This window comes from Dromaius novaehollandiae, chromosome 15, assembly GCF_036370855.1.
Source record: "Dromaius novaehollandiae isolate bDroNov1 chromosome 15, bDroNov1.hap1, whole genome shotgun sequence".
NCBI classification, from domain to species: Eukaryota; Metazoa; Chordata; class Aves; order Casuariiformes; family Dromaiidae; genus Dromaius; species Dromaius novaehollandiae.
Genome location: NC_088112.1, coordinates 16,962,807 through 16,982,088, shown reverse-complemented (window position 1 = coordinate 16,982,088; position 19,282 = coordinate 16,962,807). Strand labels below are relative to the sequence as shown.

Sequence of the window (19,282 nt, the reverse complement as noted above, 5' to 3'; positions counted from 1 at the left end):
GAGGGGGTGACGGTGTGAATACACCCAGCTCCACACTGTGCCTTGCAGGTTTATTAATTACGCCCATTTGCAGACACCAAGAAAAAAAGGAAAAAAAAGAAAGCCCGAAGGAGAAGCATGTGCTCGCGGCTTCAAAGAGGCACGAGAAGGCCTTGCCTGCTCAGCAGCCCTCGCCATCCAGCCCGCCACGGAAACAGGCCCAGCCTTCGCCGAAGCCTGCCACGGAAACCACAGCCGCTGCTCTAACCGCTTCCCCGGCGAGGATTTGTGGTTTATCCCTGCTCCTCAGCACGCTCGTCTGCACCCACCTCCCGCCCCGAACGCGAGGGCCCGGCGAGGAAGGGGGTGGCGGGACGGGGTCCCTGCCCGGGGCCCGCGGGCGGCAGAACCACAGCATGCTGCCGAGAGCGGGGCACCCACCCCCGAAACCCAGAGGGCTTCGCAGCGCTCATCTCCGTGCGCTGCAGTCCAGATTTGGCACCCGGCTGGGGACCGGCCCGTCCGTGCTGCCACCTAACGGCGGGACCCACACGAGCGCTCGCCCCGCGGCCCATTCCCTCTCCCCGGCCTGGGGGCACCGCAGAACCCCCACGTACGCCCCGTCCAGGGACCAAAAGCATCCCGAAAGCCCATGGGGGGCATGAGGAGGGGCCGAGGCGCAGCTGGCCAGCCACATCCAGGGCCCACATCTGTCAGCACTGTCGCTGAGACGCCCACGGGTTTTCCCACGGGGAAAAACAGGCCGAGAGTGGAGGGGAGTAAACATCAGGGACGGGAGCAGCACAGGGCTGCTCCGCAACCCCCCGGATCATGCCATACCCCCACCCTCGGGGTCCTCTGCAGCCCGCGAGACACAAGCCGGTACAGCAGGCCGTGGCCTTTCCACTGAGCTTTAATGGTGACACAGCAGCTAGAGTGGGGGGAGCTGGTCCCGCGGCCCCCGGGAGACGTGCACCCGGTGCAGGAGACCCCCTGGCTGGATTCGGAAGTCCTGCGCACGTCACCACCCGGGCGAGCGGGGACGGTGCTCGGTGCACGGCAGATGCAGGCCCTCACGGGTGCCACTCGTGTCCTTGGCTCTTGGAGGCACCTGATAGCAGGTCTCACTGCTCCGTGGACGCTTTCCTTGTTCCCTGCGGGTTTCAAGCGCGAAGAGCCGCGGTGGCGAAGCCACGAGCGGGCCAGCAGCACCCTCAGCGCTGGTCCTGCAGCTCCGGTTATCAAACCCTGCAACCTTCAGGTGTCAGGGGCTGTTCTCCAACATGCCAGATCGGCAGCCCACAGCACAGCGAAGGGAGGGCAGAGCCCCAAGGCGGGTGAGCTTCATCTGCTCTCTCTGCCCGAAGCTAACGGAGAGCCTCTCCGGTGTCACCGGGGGCTGCGCGCAGGACCGGTCTCCCTGCCTGCCACCCAGGCCCTGGGCAGCCCGTGGAGCCAGGTGCTTCCCGCGGCCGGACGCTCCTAGGGAGCGACAGCAGCCAGGAGCAGCACAGGAGCTGGCCAGGACAGAGGTGTCCCCTGGGCCCGCGTGGGCCACCGCTCCCCCGTCCTCACAGGGCCAGGTGGCAGATGCGCATGGGCTCCCTGTTCTCCTGCCCGTCGCTGAAGCAGGTGCTGAAGAAGGGGCAGTATCTCTCTGCGGAGACCCGCCGGAAGGTGAAGAGGTGAGACATGTCCCCGGCGTCGAAGAAGGCCACGGTGCCCTCGCGGCAGTCCAGGAAGACCCCCACCTTCCGGGGGGGCCGCCGCGGGGCCAGGCGCACCCAGGGGGTGGCGGTGGCCCAGTACTCCGTCTTGTTCCTCAGGCGAAGCGTCCAGTAGCCGTTCTCCGGGCACAGCTTGACCTTCGCTGCCCGGTCCACGGCCTCCGCTGCCACCCCCAGGTCCCACTTGGTCTTGCTGCCCACCCACACCTCCCAGTAGTGCTGGCCGCTGTCGAAGGCCCGCGAGCCCAGGACATTCACGCACTGCTGGAAGCGCCGGGGACTGCGGGGCAGCGGCCGGGCTCTTTCTTTCTCCGTCACCGCAGTCAAGTCTTTGGAGAAGACCAGGTTGGGGTGGGCAGATTCGGGGTCGAAGGTGAGCGCATCGGGAGCTGCGGAGAAGTCAAGCAGAGTGTTTTCCAGGTTGTGTATTCCCTCTGCCGAGGGCTCCTGGCCCCAGCACCCTCTGCCGCCCCGGCACATCCATCTCTTGCACTGAGCCACTTACCGGGGCAGATGGATCGCAGCATCCGTCTCCAGAAGATGTACTGCAAGGGGCCCCCGTGGCTGTCCCGGTAGTGCTCCAGGTTGAAGGCAGGCTGGGTCTCGACGCACACCGAGGGCCTGGGGAAGAGAGCGGAGCGGGTCCTTCCACCACGCCGTTAGCAAGGCGCGCGAGAAGACAGCGCTCGGGGACCACAGCACACCACCGAGAAAGGATTTAGTAAAACAGGACACAAGCCTCTGCGGTGGCTGGTTGCCCTCCCAGACATGGTGTTACACCCGGTGAGATACTCAGCGCAGGGCAGAGCTGCTCTGAGAGGACGGGGTGTCACTGGGTGGACACGGTGGCACTGCTCGGGGGGCAGTGACTCGCGGCTGATGAGCACCCAGTACATGTCCTACCCGAAGGGGACTCCCACGCCAGCGAACAAGCCTGGCCTGCCTCATCTGCTGGGCACGGGGCTGCAGAGCCCAGCTGTGTCTCAGCTGCAGCCTCAGACAAACCTGTACCTTGGGGTTGATTTTGCAGCCCCTTGAGCCACGAGAGGGCAGGGAGACACTAAAGCACCCAAGCAAGGTCTGTTGCTTTCGCCCTGCTCCCGTTTGCAGCGGGCTTGGCTCTTGCGCTCACCCCAACGTGCACGTCTCCTCCGCCCTCCGGCAGACTCGACGAGCACGCTCCCCGGGGCGAGCATCCGGCACGTGCTGGGGACCAGCTCCCACCTGGCACCACACCGGCAGTTTGCCAAACAATTTGTGATGCTTTTAAAGCTGGAGATAAGATCCCTCCCCTACACAGTCCCAGCCAGGGACAGAGATAAGCTCCTGAAAAAAGAATCAGCTTCTTACATGCCAGACATGTACCTGATATCCAGGCTCTCCACCTGCAAAGAGGAGCAGAGAGAATTAGCAGGCGCTCTGTGCACTGCACTCTCATGCAGCTGCACAAATAAGCTCCCTGTCCTGTTTCTTGCTGTCACTTAGCAGAGAAAGGAAAGCAGCCTGCCAGGACCCCCTGCCCCAGGGCAATCTGGCTGGGTGCTCACGTGGCAGGGGAGGAGGAGGAAGGCTCTCGACACCCACTATGTCTGAGAGATCGCTGCCTCCCTGGTGGCTAAGCCTGTAGACTCTAAAGTGTCAGAAATATAAACCGGAGGGGTGGAGGTGAGAGCAACTTCCAGGTGAAGCACGCGTCTGACAGCCAAACTTGCAGGTTTGGCTCTCGCAGCCAAGTCCCTCTCCCCACGGGGTTCCCACTCGCCAGCTGTGGATCCCCCCGGTGCCCCAGGGCTTTTGCTAGGAAGTGAAGAGGGGATGCTGCCAGCAGCAGGCACGCCGACATCTCCCCGAGGTACAGCTGGGGCTGGGGAAGCAGGCAGAGACGCACCCGCGTCACAACTTAATCCACACAGCAAAGCCAGAAGAGGCGGCATCCAGCTCCTCATCCTCTGCCACACCTCAGTCACAAATCTCCCTGGGGCAGCTGGCACAGCAGCCTGGCCAAGGGCCTGCCCTTCATTTAACCGTTCTCCCCAGCCCAAATTCAGATCCCGAAGTGCCCCCTGCCTCCTGCACAGGCCAGCCAAACGGGCTTACCTCTGGCAACGACCCCTCTCCCATCCTGCTCAGGGTTTGCTCCATGTGCGCTATGTCCCTCTGCAGCTCCGAGATTCCTTCCTCCAGCCGTCCGACATCCCTGCGCAGCCTTGCCAGTGACCGCTCTTCCTCTTCGCCCAGCTCTGCCAACACAGCCCTCTCCTCTTCCTCCAGGATCTGATGAAGCCGGATGAATTCTGCTCGGATCTTGCAGTGCAGCTCCCCCGACACCTTCTGAGCAGAGGCAAAAGGCAGACGATGAGTCTGGCAGCTAAAACACGCTTAGATGTGCGAGACGGCTGGTCCAGTGACTCTGCTCAAAGAGTCTGGGAAACTGGAGATTTTTCAGACATACCCTCAGCTTTTTGGGTGGAGAATGGGACACAAGAACAACTTTCAAAGCTGCAGAGCCATGGGGAAAACCAAGCTCCAGCAATGGGCCAGTCCCCTTAACCAAAGCCCCCCGCGTACAGCCGTGCCAAGCTCACATCCCTCTCCCACGCCACCGGGAGTTTGCTCGTCTGCAGCGCTGGTGCCCCTCGGCTTGCGGAGGGCAGATTTGGCAGCCGAGGTTAGTTAGGATTTATCTCAGGTCGTGCCAGACCCCAGGCAGAGCTGCCTGATATTGGTAACTTGCTGCTTTTTTTCCTCAACACCTCAGGCTTGCAGGGCCCCTGTTTGCCCCGGAGGGACGGGGTAGCTGTGCCAGCTAATCTCTGCAGTTCAGGCTGATTAAAAAAAACATTCAGCTCTCTGCAGAGCTCACTTTTTTCTCTCAGTTTAACTGGCCAGCCGACCCTGTGGTGCTCTCACTGCCTTCCTGCCTGTTTAGAAGAGACAGTCATTGATTTTTTTTCCCCTCTTTTTTTGCATCTTTAAGCTCTTAATCTCCAAGTGCAATCTCAGCCCTCACTGTTTTCTTGCCGAAACACACGTCCCTATCTAGCAGCAGGAAACCCACCTTGCCCAGATCACATCTCGAGCCTCAGCAGCCAGCCAGGGTACCAGCCTCCCTCCGCTGCTCTGTTTTAGCCACAGCAGAACCGCAAAGGACGTACGTGGAATCCCCATTCAAATCAGTAATTTGTTTCCTTACTCCAGACACCTCCTGGTTAGCTCTCCCCCTGCAATGGGACTTTGGCCGCACGTGCACATTTGCTAATAATTTTTCACTAATACCACCCGAGCCCAGGGAAACCCTGGGACTCGCCGCATCCTCTCGGAGCGTCACCGTGAACCCAGGCATGGTGCTGGCGACACAGCCGCTGCCCAGCTTTGCTGCCAGCCCTGTCCTGCGGGCACGCAGGAGGCTTTACAGCTTTTAAGGTACCCCCCTCACTGATGCAGCCCTACAGGGCGAGGACGGGCGGCGCAGCCCAGCCAGCAGCTCTCACCTCTCGTCCTGTCTCGGCTCTGCTGCACCAACGCAGTCCGTAAACCAGCACTTAATGCCTCCCCTCAACACCTTCGCCGAATACTCGGTAGTGATTGGTTTTGGCACACACGTGGGGGAATCCGTTCAGATCCCTGCGCAGTTATTCACTTCGCTTTTACAGGAAGCTGAGCTAAATCTCAGCTGAAGTTGCAACACGTGGATACACACACCCTCTGCAAACATTAACCCACAGAGCTCTGACCGAGCAAGGGTGCATCTAGCTGCAAACTTCACTCCATGACGCAGAGTCGGGCTGGCTCAAGCCCAGGGCAACAGATGCAGAGAGATCAGGAAGGTAACAGGATTCAGGGAGGCTTAATGGGCACTAATAAATAATATACAATAAATAACACTCCTTGGCCACTCTTGCACTGTGCTTATGAGTACTGTGATTAGAGATATTCATCTTTCCTTCTGAAGAGGCATCGCAGCGACTGATCAAAAGCTCCTGTGCAACCTCTAGGGCAGATGCCCAGCACGCCCCATCGGGCTGCGTGAGAACAGCCCAGCCCCGGAGTTACCGTCAGGCCGCAGATGTCCTCCTGCACCGCGTGCTTCCTCTGCAAGAAGTCCTCCACCTCCCTCCGACGGGCTTGCAGGGCGTCTTCCAGGTTCCTCTGCAAGGACGGAGAGGAGAAGGTGAGGAGACCACTGCACCACGCTGCTGCGACTCGGGGAACAAGCCCAGGGCCCGAGGCAGACGTTGCGGGGGGGAAGCAACAGCATGTCCCATAAAAGCAGCAAGGGGAAAAGCATTCAATGCACCAGCTTGAGAAATATTTCTCCTACTCTACAACATTAAACATTAATTTTTAAGCCAGGGAGCTCCAGAATGGGGCTGGGACACCCCTTGGCAGAAGGTTTAGCGTCAGCACGCTCCGGGCTGCCTTGCATGGCCATGTGGGCCCAGCCGCCGGGGAGCCAAACGTGAGCAAGAAAAGCGTTGGCGAGACGAACAGCCTGAGGAGGAGGAGGAGGAGGAAGAGGGAAGGAAGGAGCCAGAGGCGCAGACACGGGCGGAGGCGAGGGACCGGCCGGCGGTGCCGCTCACCCGCGTGTCGTGCCGGCGCTCCTCGGTGCCGCAGCGCCGCAGCGTCTCGGCCAGCCCGGCCAGCAGGTAGTGGGGGCGGAAGCGGCGGCCGGGGACCTGGCGGCGGCACTGGGGGCAGGTGGCGGCGTGGGGGCACCGGGCCCAGTAGGCCTGGATGCAGCCGCGGCAGAAGTGGTGCATGCAGTCCAGCATGACGGGCGCCGTGAAGAGCTCGCAGCAGATGGCACAGGTCAGCTCCTCCCGCAGGCTCTGCTCCTGGCTCCTGCCGGCCATCCCTGCCGGCACACAGCCCCCGGCCTCAGCATCCCGCTGCTGCCAGGGCCATCTCCCTCACCCGGGGCCCTTTGCAAGCTGGGGAGCCTCGGGGTAAAGCCCCAGGCCCGGTGGCCGGGCCGGGCCCTGTGCGGCAGGCCCTGTGCCTGCACCCCCGTGCTGCCGGCACCCCCTGCACCCCCAGCCAGCTCTGCAAACCTGCACCCCCCTGCGCTGCCTGCACCCCGCGCACCCCTGCAGTGCCCTGCAAAGCCGCACCCCCCCACTGCCTGCACCCCATGCACTGCCTGCACCCCCGCAACGCCCTGCACCCCATGCACTGCCTGCACCCCCCCACTGCCTGCACCCCATGCACTGCCTGCACCCCCGCAACGCCCTGCAGCCCCATGCACTGCCTGCACCCCCGCAATGCCCTGCAGCCCCATGCACTGCCTGCCCCCCATGCAGTGCAGTGCAGTGCAGTGCAGTGCAGTGCAGTGCCCTGCCCCCCCGGGCGGCCCCACAGCCCAAGCGCCCCGTGTGCCCGGCACCCCCCGTACCGCCGCGCGCTCCCCGGCTCGGAGCCTCCCAACTTTCAGCCTCCGGCTCAGCCCGGCCCCGCCCCGCCCCGCCCGCGGACTGACACCCGCCTCGGCCAATCGCCGCGCGGACTCGCCCGGCCGCCCCGCCGCTCATTGGCCGAGGGCTGCGGCCGCGGGGCCACGCGGCGCTCCGGGCATGTGACGCGGTCACGTGGGCGCGAGCCGGGACGGCGGCTGCCCCGTCAACCCCGGCGCCCCGCGCGCGGAGGGCAGGGGCGAGGGCGGCCAGGGGCGGCAGGTGCTACCCTGCCCCCTGCACTGCACCCCCCGGCGCCCTGCACTGCACCCGTGCTGCACCCTCCAGCGCCCTGCCGTCACCCCGCACTGCCCCCTGCGCTGCCCCGGCACTGCACTGGTCACTGCCCCACTGCCGCACCCTGCACCCTGCGCTGCCCCGGCACCGCACCGGTCACTACCCGCTGCCTCCCACCGCTGCCCCTGTTCTGCCCCACCGTGCCCTGTGCTGCCCCGCTGCTGCACTTAGAGAGGCGGCGGTGGGAATGAGCACGGGGAAGAGCTCTCCCGCCGCGACCAGGACACTCATTTTCCCTGGTTCCCTTCGCCGCAGGTCTGCAGCCTCTAAGGCGCCGTGAGGCAGTTTTCGAGTCGGCTTTTGCTGTCGCAGCACTCCCAGAGGTTAGGTCACATCAAGGCACCCAGGTCACGGCTTCCAGCTTTGCCCGGCGGTCACGAGGGCTGCAAGCTCACTAGCGAGAAAGGAAAGAAGGGATAGTTTCCATTCCTGCGTGGCTGCCAGGCCCTGGGCCTTTGCGGGCAGCACCGAGCGCTGGGAGACGTGAAAAAAATCACAAGGGTCGGCGACACAGGACCTCAAGCGAATAAAACAGGAGGGGACCCACAAGGACAAGCGACATCGGTTGCCTCACGGGAACGGACGGCTTTGAACTGGCGGATTTTGGATGGGAGCTGAATCACCGGTTTAAAATGCATCCTTTTACCTGGGAAATGGCTCCGCCAGCCGTGCCCAGGCTCTGATCTCCCATTTGTTGCTGTTTCATCAGGCGACGTTACAGCCTGTGCATCTGTCCGCCCACCCACCCACATCCGCGCACACGCAGCCCGGCAGGTGAGAAACCCGGCCCCGCACACGCAGCCGGGATGAGCCGGGGCGCTGCCGCCTGCCCTGTTGCAGCCCCCGCGGCACGGTCCGTCGTTTGCACGGCTCCGCACGGAGGTAAAAGCACCGATAATTGCTTTTGGGCAGAGATCTGCAATGTGCTGTGAGAGGTTATGTTCCCCGAGCAGCGCGATCTGTCGCTGCCGGCAGACGTCCCGGGAATCGGCGTCGGTGGGAGGTTCAGGGAGTTGAGCCTTGCTCTCCGGAATAACTCCCCTTGCCCCCGACAAGACTGATTGCACCCGTAAAATGCCTCCTGTCTTTGCAGGTCTGAGCTGCAAACATGGACTTTGGAGCCAAAGGAGGAGTGGTACCATTTTACCATCCGTTGCACCAATCCATCAATCCCGAAAGAAAGTTCCAGGAGGAACAGGAGGAAACATCCTCTTCCTGGACATTCACTGTTCTGGGACACCAGCTACAAGGTCTCAAGCAAACAGCGAGCGGCAGTCACTTCCCAGTGAACACATCTCCTGTCTGAGAATTGAAAACACACTCGAGAGCGTCCCCCGGTCTCGGATTCTTGTTTAAGTGCTCCTGGCATCTCTGGCCTTTCAACACTCGCTTCAGTTGGCAACGCAATGTTTTTCTTTCCGTTTTTAGACTATTCCTCTCGGGAGGCTCCAAGCTCTAGGCTGGGACCTGAGAACAGTGTGTTTGGAGAGCCAGATTATGCACTGGGGAGATGAAGGATAACATGGACCGGGAAGGGTCTGGCTGAAAGCTCGTGGACTGGGGCCAGAGCTCTGCGGTTTTCTGCTCCATGCACTAAACATATATTCTTGGAGCTGCCGCAAAATTCTGCAGACCTGTGTGGAAGAGGCACTGTTTTGCCTTACAGAGCGAGGAAGATGAAGGGGGTAACGCGGTGGGCCTGCCTGCAGCAGAGCTTCCTAAGTCTCCCAGCTATATGCAAGTGGACGGAGAAGCAAACTCCTGAGCCGCAGCACCGTCCCCTCGCGTTGGCTTTCCAAACACAGGCAGAAAATCTCCACAGGGGCTGAGAAGCTTGGCGTTTTAATTTCCCTGTTTTGCTTTGTTTTGAGTGAAAATAAACACCGCAGATGTTGGTTCCTCTGGATCCCTCTCCCGCAGCCCTGAGGGGCTGGCAGTGCCTGGCCGTGGGCTTGCCCGGGACAGGAGGAGGCAGAGGGGGTCGAGAAGGGCTGGAGCACACCAGGTCAGGCAGCAGGGAGACCTGGCCCCTGGGTCCCTTCAGGAGTCCTTATTTCTACGTTTCAGACAGTAAACTGAATTAAATCTGGTCTTCTCCATGCGCCACCCTGCCCCGAACTTGCCCAGGGCTCATGCAGCCCTTGCACTGGCTTTCTGCAGAGGGTGGCATTTGCCCCATGAAAGGCCACCTTGGAGGACAGGGGCGCCTGCGCTGTGGAGAGGGAAAAGAGGGAGGGGGAAGTGGGAAAGTACAACAGCAAACAGAAAGGAAGAAGTGAAAGAAGAAAGGTTGAAGTGAATCAAGGAAGCAACTGCCTTGCTCTGATGAATATTCTGCATCCCTCCCTGACCTTGGAGGGCTTGGTTAGAAAAGCAAGCAGGAAACGAAGTAATGATCGGAAATATATCTTTGGAGAAATAGCTTGGAGGAGGAGGGTGACCAAGGGTTGGGCCATCATTTGCCAATATATTCTTCCCAGGCACAAATGATACTGCTGTTTTGCCAGGCCAGAGCCTTGAGCTCTGAACACCTCCAACTGGCCACAAGTACACACATGAACTGGCAACCCTGGTCAAGATGAGAGGCAGATGGAGATGGTGAGAGGTGTTGAGGAAGCTCAGACCACCCCGATGTGCCATAAAAGGAGCCAGGTGAAGTAAGGCCAATGGTCTAAAAGTTTGTGTCGTTTTGATCCTCCTGTGCCCAGAAGCTCATGGAGAAGGGCTGGAGACCAGCATGAAGAAATCCACATCCTACTGCATGGAGGGAGTTTGCACCATGGGACTGAGTCTCTGCTAAGCCTTTGGGCCCCGAGGTATCGCCGAGCAATGTTGCATGGTTCTGGGGCCACGGGGATGGACGGAGGTGTTACCAGACCTATCACTGGGAGGGCAGGTGCAAGGGCAGTGGGGACTGCGGAAGAGTTTAATGCTCAGCCCATTGGTGATGGCAGACGGGAGACAGGTCCTGGAGCAGGCATAGGAGGATGAACTCTGCTTAATCTTTTTTTTTTTTTTTCAAGGACTTTCAAATAGCTCAGTTCCTAGGGGCTAGATTCATATGGATGCTGAACTGCTTAGCCCAGTTTCCCTCTGCAGGAGTGCTCGTGTAAACCATCACGAGCCAGCCTGCCAGGCCTTCTGACACGTTAAGATGTGAGATTCCCCATGCAGTCCCTCCGGATAGCCAGGAATCCATGTTTGCATTCCAGCCAATGTCCTTGAGCTTCCCACCCCAGGCGCCAAAACCAGGAGATTTCTGTAAATATTAAACATTTGTGGCTGCTGCTTGTTTGCCTGTTTATTCTAAGCTATGCATTAAACCCCTCTGATACTCTACATACAGCACAGATCTTGCCAAAACAGCTTTGTCCTCTTGGCTTTTCCCCTGATGGGCCATGCTTCATCTCCCCAGCCAACCTGGCCTTAGGATGAGGGATGACCTGCAATGCTCACCTGCTGCCCTTGGGTGCTGCCGTGCATTCACAAACACGCTGAGCTATCCCTGCAGAGCTTGAAGCGTATCAGTACTGTTTGGAAGTTTCTGAACGTGGCTCTGGACAGCAGGGATGTGGGGAAGGTCGTCATGAGATCACCCTCCTAAAAGGGGCTAGAGAAGCCTGGCCGCTCAAGGTGCTCCTCAGCCTTCTGTGAGTTATCAGCCATATTCCACTGTCAGCATATAGTAGCCGTGATATCCAGCCCTGCGGTCATGTCAGATCCCCAGATCATTTTCTGTTGACTGGTCCTAGGCTGTTTGCTGTATTCATTACTTACATTAAGGATGGCCACACAGCCCTGTTCTCTACGGCACTCCCAGATGTCACATATGAAAAACTTCAGCACATCTAGTGGAGACGGAGTGAATTCATGTACCACGACGCAGTCTTTGAAAGCCAAGGGATGTTTCTGCAGGAGAAGAGGAAGACACTGCAAGAAGATCTCTCAATGCTGTGTTCTCCACTGAGCAAAGCACAGGCTGTCGGGCATACATGTTCACTGTTGCTATTTTTCTTGGGCTTTGCCATGCCAGAAAGATGCAGGTGTGCTCCAGAATTTCACTCATTTTGGGGAAACTCAGAGTCAGGTCCACTTCTAGACCAACACCTGCAGCTCAGGCAACCTGCACCTTAGAAGTCCCATTCTGTGACCCAAGTCATCATTTAAAAACAGCCCTTTGCACTTTGCTCTCTTTCTCCCTTCAATTTTATCACTGGCACAACAGCAAAAGCCTGAGCAATGCCAGCATTTCGCAAACTCAGGTGGTTGCCAGAAACAAAGTGAGAGAAATTTACAGTTGCCAGAGAGCAAGATAACTCTCTCCTCCCGGGAAAATAAAAGTAACTATATATTGTAAGAAAATCTGGAAGATCCTTATAAAGCTTCCCTTCTGGAACTGTCACCATAACAACGCACATTTGTAAAGGGTGCGATGAGAGGGAGAAGGGGAGAGACGTGCCATCAGGGAGCACTGTCTGCCATTCCCAGCCCCACGGCTGGGGGCAATGCTGAGGACAAGGAGCAGGCGGCCCATCAGGAGGGGTGATGCACGCGTGCAAAGTGTGCAGAGGAGGACGAGCGTAGGAGGAGGAGCCCCTTGGCGCCTGATGAGGGGAAAGATGGGTGGTTGGACCGCGGTGGTCCTGGGAATACCGCGTCTGCCACAGGTCTTCTGGGCCACCGCTGGCTTGTGTGTGCGTGGTGGTGCACCTGGGGTGACTGCCTCTGAGTGCGGAGGACTGTGCCCCCCGTGCTGCAGTGCTCGTTCGTGACGGCGAGGCTGCGGAGATGGCTTGGCTGGCCGGCTCCCCGCAGGTTGGACACAGCCGTCCTAAATAACCCCTGCGCCAGCAGGCCCTGCAGGGAGGCAGCCAGGCTTGAGCTAAGCCCAGAGGCAGGTGATGGCCTTCATGAGGCTGCATCTTCTCCCTCCCGGTTTTGACAGCATGGTAAACACCAAGAGTGATGATCTTACCATGGAAAATAAATCAATCTTTTTTAGTCCTGCTCTTTGCTCCCCATGCAAAGTTCACTGAATGATTTATTTGTATGAGGAGCCTGGCGGGCTCCTTCCCCCTCCTTTTCCAGGGGAATAAGCCCGGGCACTGACTTGCCCAAGATAGGGAATAACCTGTCCCGGAGACATGGCACCAAGGCTCCCAACACCTTTCTCCCACGGCCGCGAGCTGGGCTGACTGTGCTGCTCTGCTTTGTTCCCTGGACCCTGCAGAGGATGCTCGTGCCTGTGCAGAGTGACCATACACACCGCTTTGGTTTTCAAACAACGGGTCATGGAAGGCTGCGTATCTTCTGCCTGAAGCGCCTGTCACCCTGAAGGAACATGGTGTTTCCCAGGGGACCTGGAGTACCACACGTTGCAGCACTTGGAAGCATGGAGCATTCACAGCGGTAATGCTGTGCAAAGCTGTATTTCCCCCGGCACCTTAAACACCCTATAGCACTGTACTGATGCCCGGGAAGAAATGTGTCTCTTCTTTCTCCAGCACGAAATGGCTTTTGCAGTGGATTTGCAGGCTCCAGACTCAACTCCCTCGTGTCTGGTCTGAGCTCTTCAGGGGAGGCAGAGAGTAAACACTGCTCATCGAATAATAAATTGCAGGCACGTGCTCCCCTGAGCAGTTGCTTGGAAAGTGTCCCACACTCCTTGTGCCAAATTCGCTGGCTAGGGAAGCTCAGTGGTATTAGCATGTTCTAGTTAATTAGGGTTTGCGAGCTGTCCTTTTCGTCGCCTGGAAGAGCTGAAAGAAGGACAAACCTGCTTTAGAAAGCTTTGTGCTTTCCAGCGCAGTCTCTGCTTAGCTTGTGCGTGCTCCACTTGCCACCCTGGGGATGCTGCTCTTTCTTCTGAGGGATTTGGTCTCATACCTATCTCCTGGTGTCAGACAGCCGTTTCTGAGTCACATTTCTAGGGGACAGGGAGCCAGGCGGATTCCCTGCCAAAGCACTGGTCTGGTGTCAGGAGTGAATCTGAGTCCCCTGTCCCCATGTGAAAATGGGCCATCAGCGATGGCTGGTGCGCGTCCATACAGCAGAGATGCAGCGCTGAGTGCAGCGCGGATAAGCAAGTCCTGTCCTACCACTCGTGTGGATCCCCTCAGGCCTGGGAAAGAGGAGTGGGAGGCAGTGAAGCAGCAAACGCTAACCAGCTCGTTCTTCTGTGGTGCTGAGCACCAGACCTCAGCCCCAGTGATATGGTCACTCTGGTGTCCTTCAGCAGCACTAAACCCACCGAAAACTGCCCTGAATTTTTCCCAGGCAGCAATGGCACTTGCCTTCAGTCTTGTATGGCTCGACGCTTAGGCAGAGTTTACGCTGGGGCTCTCGTCGCCCATCCGGCTCTGCCTGCTCCTGTTGTCACAACCCAGCGGTTACAGCCGGGTTCACCATCCCGGCAGTGATAGACTAGCTGCCAATTTGTAACTTCACTGTGCGACTACGAAGCAGGAGTATCGGGCATGGGAGGGCAAGAGCCTGATCGCAATAAATGCAACTTTAATCACTCGCTAAATGACATGGGCGATTTAGAAAGAAATCCCACAAGGGCAGAAGCATCATCCCTTAGCTGTTCCAGCAGGGCTGCCTCGCCGGTACCTCCAAACACCCAGTCCCCTGCAGTGTGTGTGACTCCTGCTCACAGGAGTAACAGAGTCCTACCCAAAAACTCAGCCAGATTTCCACTTTTGGAGCAGTGCTAGCTGGACAACTCCTGGGTGCAATGTATCATATTTTGCAATCCCAGTTCTGGAGAGCTTATCTGACTGCAATTACGCTCTTCTGCAGAAGCTGTTTTCTGACTGGCTCAGTACACAAACAACCAGCAACAATCCTCTAATAAATTAGCAAAGCTTTGAGCACAGTGACTTGCAGAAATGACAACTAAATGCAGGGGGCCAGTGCTGCACTCAGAGGCTGGTGCCTTTCTGGAGTAACCGTGCGGATCTGCCTGGAGTCATTCTGCCCCGACCTGAGGATGATCACATGAATTTTGCATGTTGGAGGGCAATCCAGGGCCGGGAAGGGGAGTGGAGGTGTGGACCTCTTTGGCATTAATCAGCCTAATCAAATGAACCAGGCGGATTTGCCCCGGGTGGAGACCTGTCCCTATCCGCTCCGAGCTCTGCCAGGAGCCGAGGATGTGGAGTCTCAACGTGGGCTCTTTGGCGGGATACAAACCCCGTTAATCTCTTTCCATATGAACTCCTCTTTCCTGCCTCACTGACTCGTGTGCTGAAGACACCCTCATCAGCCCAGTCTTTCGTCTTCACTGCGAGAGAGCAGAGCCGTAACTGTCCCAGGCCAACCCGCATAGCTCACCTCTCCAGCTGCTCCTCCAGCGCCTGTCACTGTGGTAGCAGGTCACATATATTTCAGCAAAACCTTGTCCCTGATGCTATCTCTGCTCCTCCACTAATTTCAGAAATGTTCATGTGGGGACAAAAAGCAGTTACGAAATGAGAACCTGCTTTTAAATTCAGAGAGGGTGCAGGCAGCTTTCTATCCTCCCTCCCACCTCTAAGCAGCTTTGTGGTTAATTTAGTTCCCAAATGCATCACAGACTCCCAGATTCGCTGCCTCTCTGAACTCTGGGGCTCAAATGGAAAATTGGCTTTTGTGTTACCACAACACGCTGATGCATCTGAGTCTGATCAGCAAAACACAGGCTTGACACCACAGGAAGGAGCACTGGAAATATTTTGGTTACATGCAGGTGGAATTAAGCAGATGTCTGAAAAAATGAAAAGCTGCTTTTTTAAGTATGTCAGTGTTGCTGCTCCAGATGAAGCAGGGTGAATTGGAGCATCTGGAAGCCTTGGTAACAGATTTCTTAGAGATTTTTCCCAGGGAGTGATCGGCTAATATGCCTTTCTTTCATGACACAAGTTGAGATACAGAATATGGCTTACTGCTGCAAGGTGTTCAGACCAAGAACCTGCCTCCTCTCAGAGGAAAAGCAGATCACGGGCCGATCAAAAGCCAGCCATCTCCTTTGCCCCATTTCTCAGCTTTTTGATATCCTTTTTGCTCCCTGGAGTATAAAATTCATTGTTCGATTCTGAGAAGAGCAGGTGAACAGACTCACTTTTGCCTAATCAAAGCCCAACCACTGGGAGAGGTTTTTGGGCTGCAAAGATCATTTGAATGATTCCACCGTGTTTGAAAGGACACAGGGCGCCTGGGACATATGTGCAGGCGTCTGTGTGTCCCCAGCTCACATGTGCAAATGCTCCAGGGCAAGAGGTTACAACGGGTGCACGTAGGGGTCCTGGCACCTCTGCTCGGGGCTGCTGAGCCTTGCATTGCCCAGCGGGATACCAGGGGCTCCCATCCTCCTATTTCAGCGCTTAGCTGCTGGTTGAGGCCAGGAAGAGCCTCAGCTCCCTTTGGGATTTGTTAGCTGCTCAGGGAGGTCTTTTGCACATCATTCTCCAGCCTGTGCCATGACTGCTCCTCTCGCCTGGCCACGGGGGCAAGGGGCTGCGGCACAGCAGGACCTGGGTGTTCGTTAGCTGACGAGAAGCCGGGGGTCCGGGCAGTGTTGGCGCTGTGCTGTGAGCGCACGCAGCCGGCAGTAATGATGTCCCAGCTCGGGGAGGCCAGGCGGGCTGGCAGGCAGCCCCAATCTGTGGGGCTGTGGGACAAGCCCGGCTCCTGGGGAAAGGGCCGGGGAACGTGGAGGCAGCGGGGCCAGACCTTGGGGCTGCAGCCGCTGATTTGAGCGAACCCCCCAGCGCACCGAGAGCTCGGCCTCGCCTCTCCGACCAGAACTTGCCCTGTGGGAAGGTGAGCATTGCTTCTGCGCCGTCGTGCTGCCTGATGGTCCTTCTACCCCACCGGGGGCATGAGGCTTTTCGGAGCCATTTGGCTTCCCAGGGAAGGCAGGATGGCGACCAGCCAGCTGGAGCCCAGGCCATGCCAAGAGCTGCCCGGTCCCAATGTGTGGTGGTGGGCTGCCACCCACAGCGGTTGGACTGCTCCGTGTTGCGGGAGGATTGCTTGCCGGGGGTCTTGGTATCTGGGTTATCTGGGCTCTGGCAGAAGTGGCGAGTTGATGTTTGCGAGCATCCCAGTTTTTGGTGCTGATCCCTCCACTTGGACCCCTGAGACCGTGGGAGAGGACAGTCTTGGGGACTTGCCCTGTCTAATCCATGATTTAAGAGTTAGCATTTGCTGTCATCCAGCAAACACCACGTGCCAAAAATGGCTGGAATTCACCCCATGGTCCTGACAGAGGTTCACAGCTCCAGGCTCCAGGCTGGCGAGAGTTTCTTGTGTCCATCACTGCCTTTTCCCTGAGCATCTTATTCCAGCCTGGGGAAGTGCGAGGAGCTGTAGCAAAGGACTCCAGGGAATGGGCAAGAAAGATCTCATGCCAGAGAAGGAAGGAGGAAAAACATCTTGCTCTTGAGCAGAAATCAGCCATTCACTGCTGAGGACCCTGGAGAGAAGGAGTATCCAGCCACCAGGAATGTGGGGAATAGCATGCGCCGCTCACTTCCCGTCAGCTGCTCCTTGCCTCTCCATATGGACCACTGGGAGACAGCAACGGCCTTGGCATAGCTCTGGGCTTCTGAGCGGGTTTGTCCATCCTGCTGCTCCCACCTGGCAGCTGGGAGTTCACGGGCACTGCACAGCTCATAGCTTTGCAGTGCAGCTGAAGCAAAAGCCTCGGGGAAACCAAAGGGGGAGAAGACACAAAACTCCCAAGCAAGGACGGCTCGGGAAGAGCACCCAGCTAGCACAGCTGCTGGATTTTCTTGTCTGTCATTACTGGTCTGGCAACAGCTTTCCTTCCTGAAGGGCAGGACCCTCATCGAAGTCTTGGGTTCGAGTGCCACTTTCAGGATGACTTATTTCAGGAAGGTTTTTACTCTCCTTTTTTCTGCTGAGTCATTTGAGCTTTTTCTTTTTTCCTGGGTATCAAGAGTTTTGTGGCACAGAAAGTCAGATGAAAGCCCTCCCGGTTTCCGTTCTCAAAAAGAAAAGGAAACCAAAGCTTTGCAATGGGGTGAATAGTAAAACTCCACTGATAAACTTCTAGCTGTAGTTACTCAAAGCTGAGGCGAGGTGTCCTCCTCCCCAGCCTCTGGGAGCATCTCCTGGCTCTGGCCAGCTGGAAGCTCACAGACACATTGTGCGTGATGGAGCTCCCACGGTGGAGACACCCTGCTTGCTTCTCTTGGAAGGTGAAACCTTTGGCTCGGTAGGAAGCTGTGTTTCTCCTGCTTCCCTGAGCTGGTCGTAGAGTACTTTCCTGGTTCCTGCAAGCTTGGCTTTCCAGCGACGCACAGGTGCTGCTCCTGTGCCTTTCTCTCTTGCTCCATTTGTGTGCGCAGTGCTGAGCACTCCAGAACAGCAACTCACTCCAGTTCCCAGGTCCATGCTGAATCTGGCTTTTGGAGTAGATGCAGCCATTGCCAAGTGGCTAGGAGCTTCTCATCATTATGTTTTTTTGTATCACCAAAGTACCTAAAGACCTGCACCCAAGAGGTAACCTGCTCTGGTGCGAGGTGCTGTGCAAGCACAGAGCCGGGGGAGAGGTGGATGGGGGGCAGTTGGTGAAGGCTCTGCTGCCTAACAGGACCTGCTGACCTCCTGCTGCACTGGGGACACCCACCCTTGGACACGACTGGGCCAGTCCCGAAGAAGTGTATGGCCTGAGCTGATGAGAGAGCTGCCGAGGGAGGGCAGATGGACACTTGCCCGGGTCAGTGGCAAAGACAAGGAGCCTGCAGACATCTAGCTCCCACCACTTCTCCCTAGAGAGGGAGCGGGATGTGGTGGAAAAGCTTCTCTCTCCTCGATGCAAGAAGCCCCTCAGTGGCTGAACACTGTATAAACAGCAGCAGCAGGCTCCCTCCCCCTTTCCATTTCTGTTTGTTAAACACACGCTCCCTGCCTTTCTCTCACTCAGGAGCTCTCAGAGCATCCAGCTTCCTGACACAGGGGCTGTCAGTCACCCTGCAAGAGGCTGCTCTGCGGGGGCACGGGTAGAGGGCCAAAGCTACCCCAGCAACGAGGCACCCTCCAGCAGCCCAGCTCCCCGCTTGACTCCCTCCTTTTTCCGAGGACAGTTGTGGAAAAGTGCTTCTCACCCACTTGCTACAGGTTGACTCCCTGAGAGTGGAGAGGACAAAGTGCGCCGTCCTGGCCAGCAATGAGACGATAACTTGAGGTGAGCGACTTGGTTCCTGAACGAGGAGGACGCCCTGGCCTTTGCAGGTGGGTCCGGGAGGGCTCGTCTAAGTGGCAGGGCTGAGATGGGGCCAGGTCTTGGCCATGCTACGTAGTTCAAAACAGCATCCCTAGGAGACTGAATCCAGGGACTGGCAGCCCTGAGAGCTGGAATAGTGAGACAGTGAGCAAGAAATACTGTCAGGAGAGTTTTGAACTGGCCCCAAGCTGAAGCAGGGAGTTTGGGAAGCAAGATGCTGAGGGAGAGTGGTCAGGAGAGCAGGTTGCTCCAGGGGGTTCCAGGCACGTAAAGCCCCAGAGCAGGTGCTGCAGGTGTGGGGCTGAGGTGCACGGCTGCCTGAGAAATTTGCATCTCTCCTGTACTCTGCCTCCTCGTGGACTGGATACAGACCTCCTGGCAGCTCCTCTGTGCTGTTACTAGGACGGCACACGCTCCTGGTACCCAGCTGCTGCTGCCAGAGATCAGTGCCCCCAAATACAAAGATGCAAAGGGAGATACAGGACTGCAGGAGGACAAGTACAAAGATGCAAGAGAGATGGGGCATTGCAGGAGGGAAAAGGCAACACTGCTTGCTGTCTTTCCTGACTTGTTGCATGTTAATGCTTAGAACA

At 57.8% G+C, this 19,282-nt stretch overlaps 1 protein-coding gene across 2 annotated transcripts; it reads right to left on the bottom strand.

The window, feature by feature from the left end:
• Positions 1 to 874: 874 nt before the first annotated feature.
• LOC112996863 (nuclear factor 7, brain-like) lies at positions 875 to 7,179 on the bottom strand. Of its 2 annotated transcripts, none has more exons than XM_064521048.1 (7): positions 7,102 to 7,179; positions 6,290 to 6,564; positions 5,760 to 5,855; positions 3,804 to 4,037; positions 3,057 to 3,091; positions 2,212 to 2,327; positions 875 to 2,095 (listed from the first exon to the last, which is right to left on the bottom strand). In XM_064521048.1, the coding sequence occupies exons 2-7, from the start codon at positions 6,560 to 6,562 to the stop codon at positions 1,551 to 1,553; spliced, it is 1,299 nt and encodes a 432-aa protein (XP_064377118.1). In that variant the 5' UTR covers positions 6,563 to 6,564; positions 7,102 to 7,179; the 3' UTR covers positions 875 to 1,550. The 2 variants fall into 2 exon arrangements, with proteins under 2 accessions (XP_064377118.1, XP_064377119.1); XM_064521049.1 differs by having other exon boundaries at positions 3,072 to 3,091.
• Between the last annotated feature and the right edge of the window lie 12,103 nt (positions 7,180 to 19,282).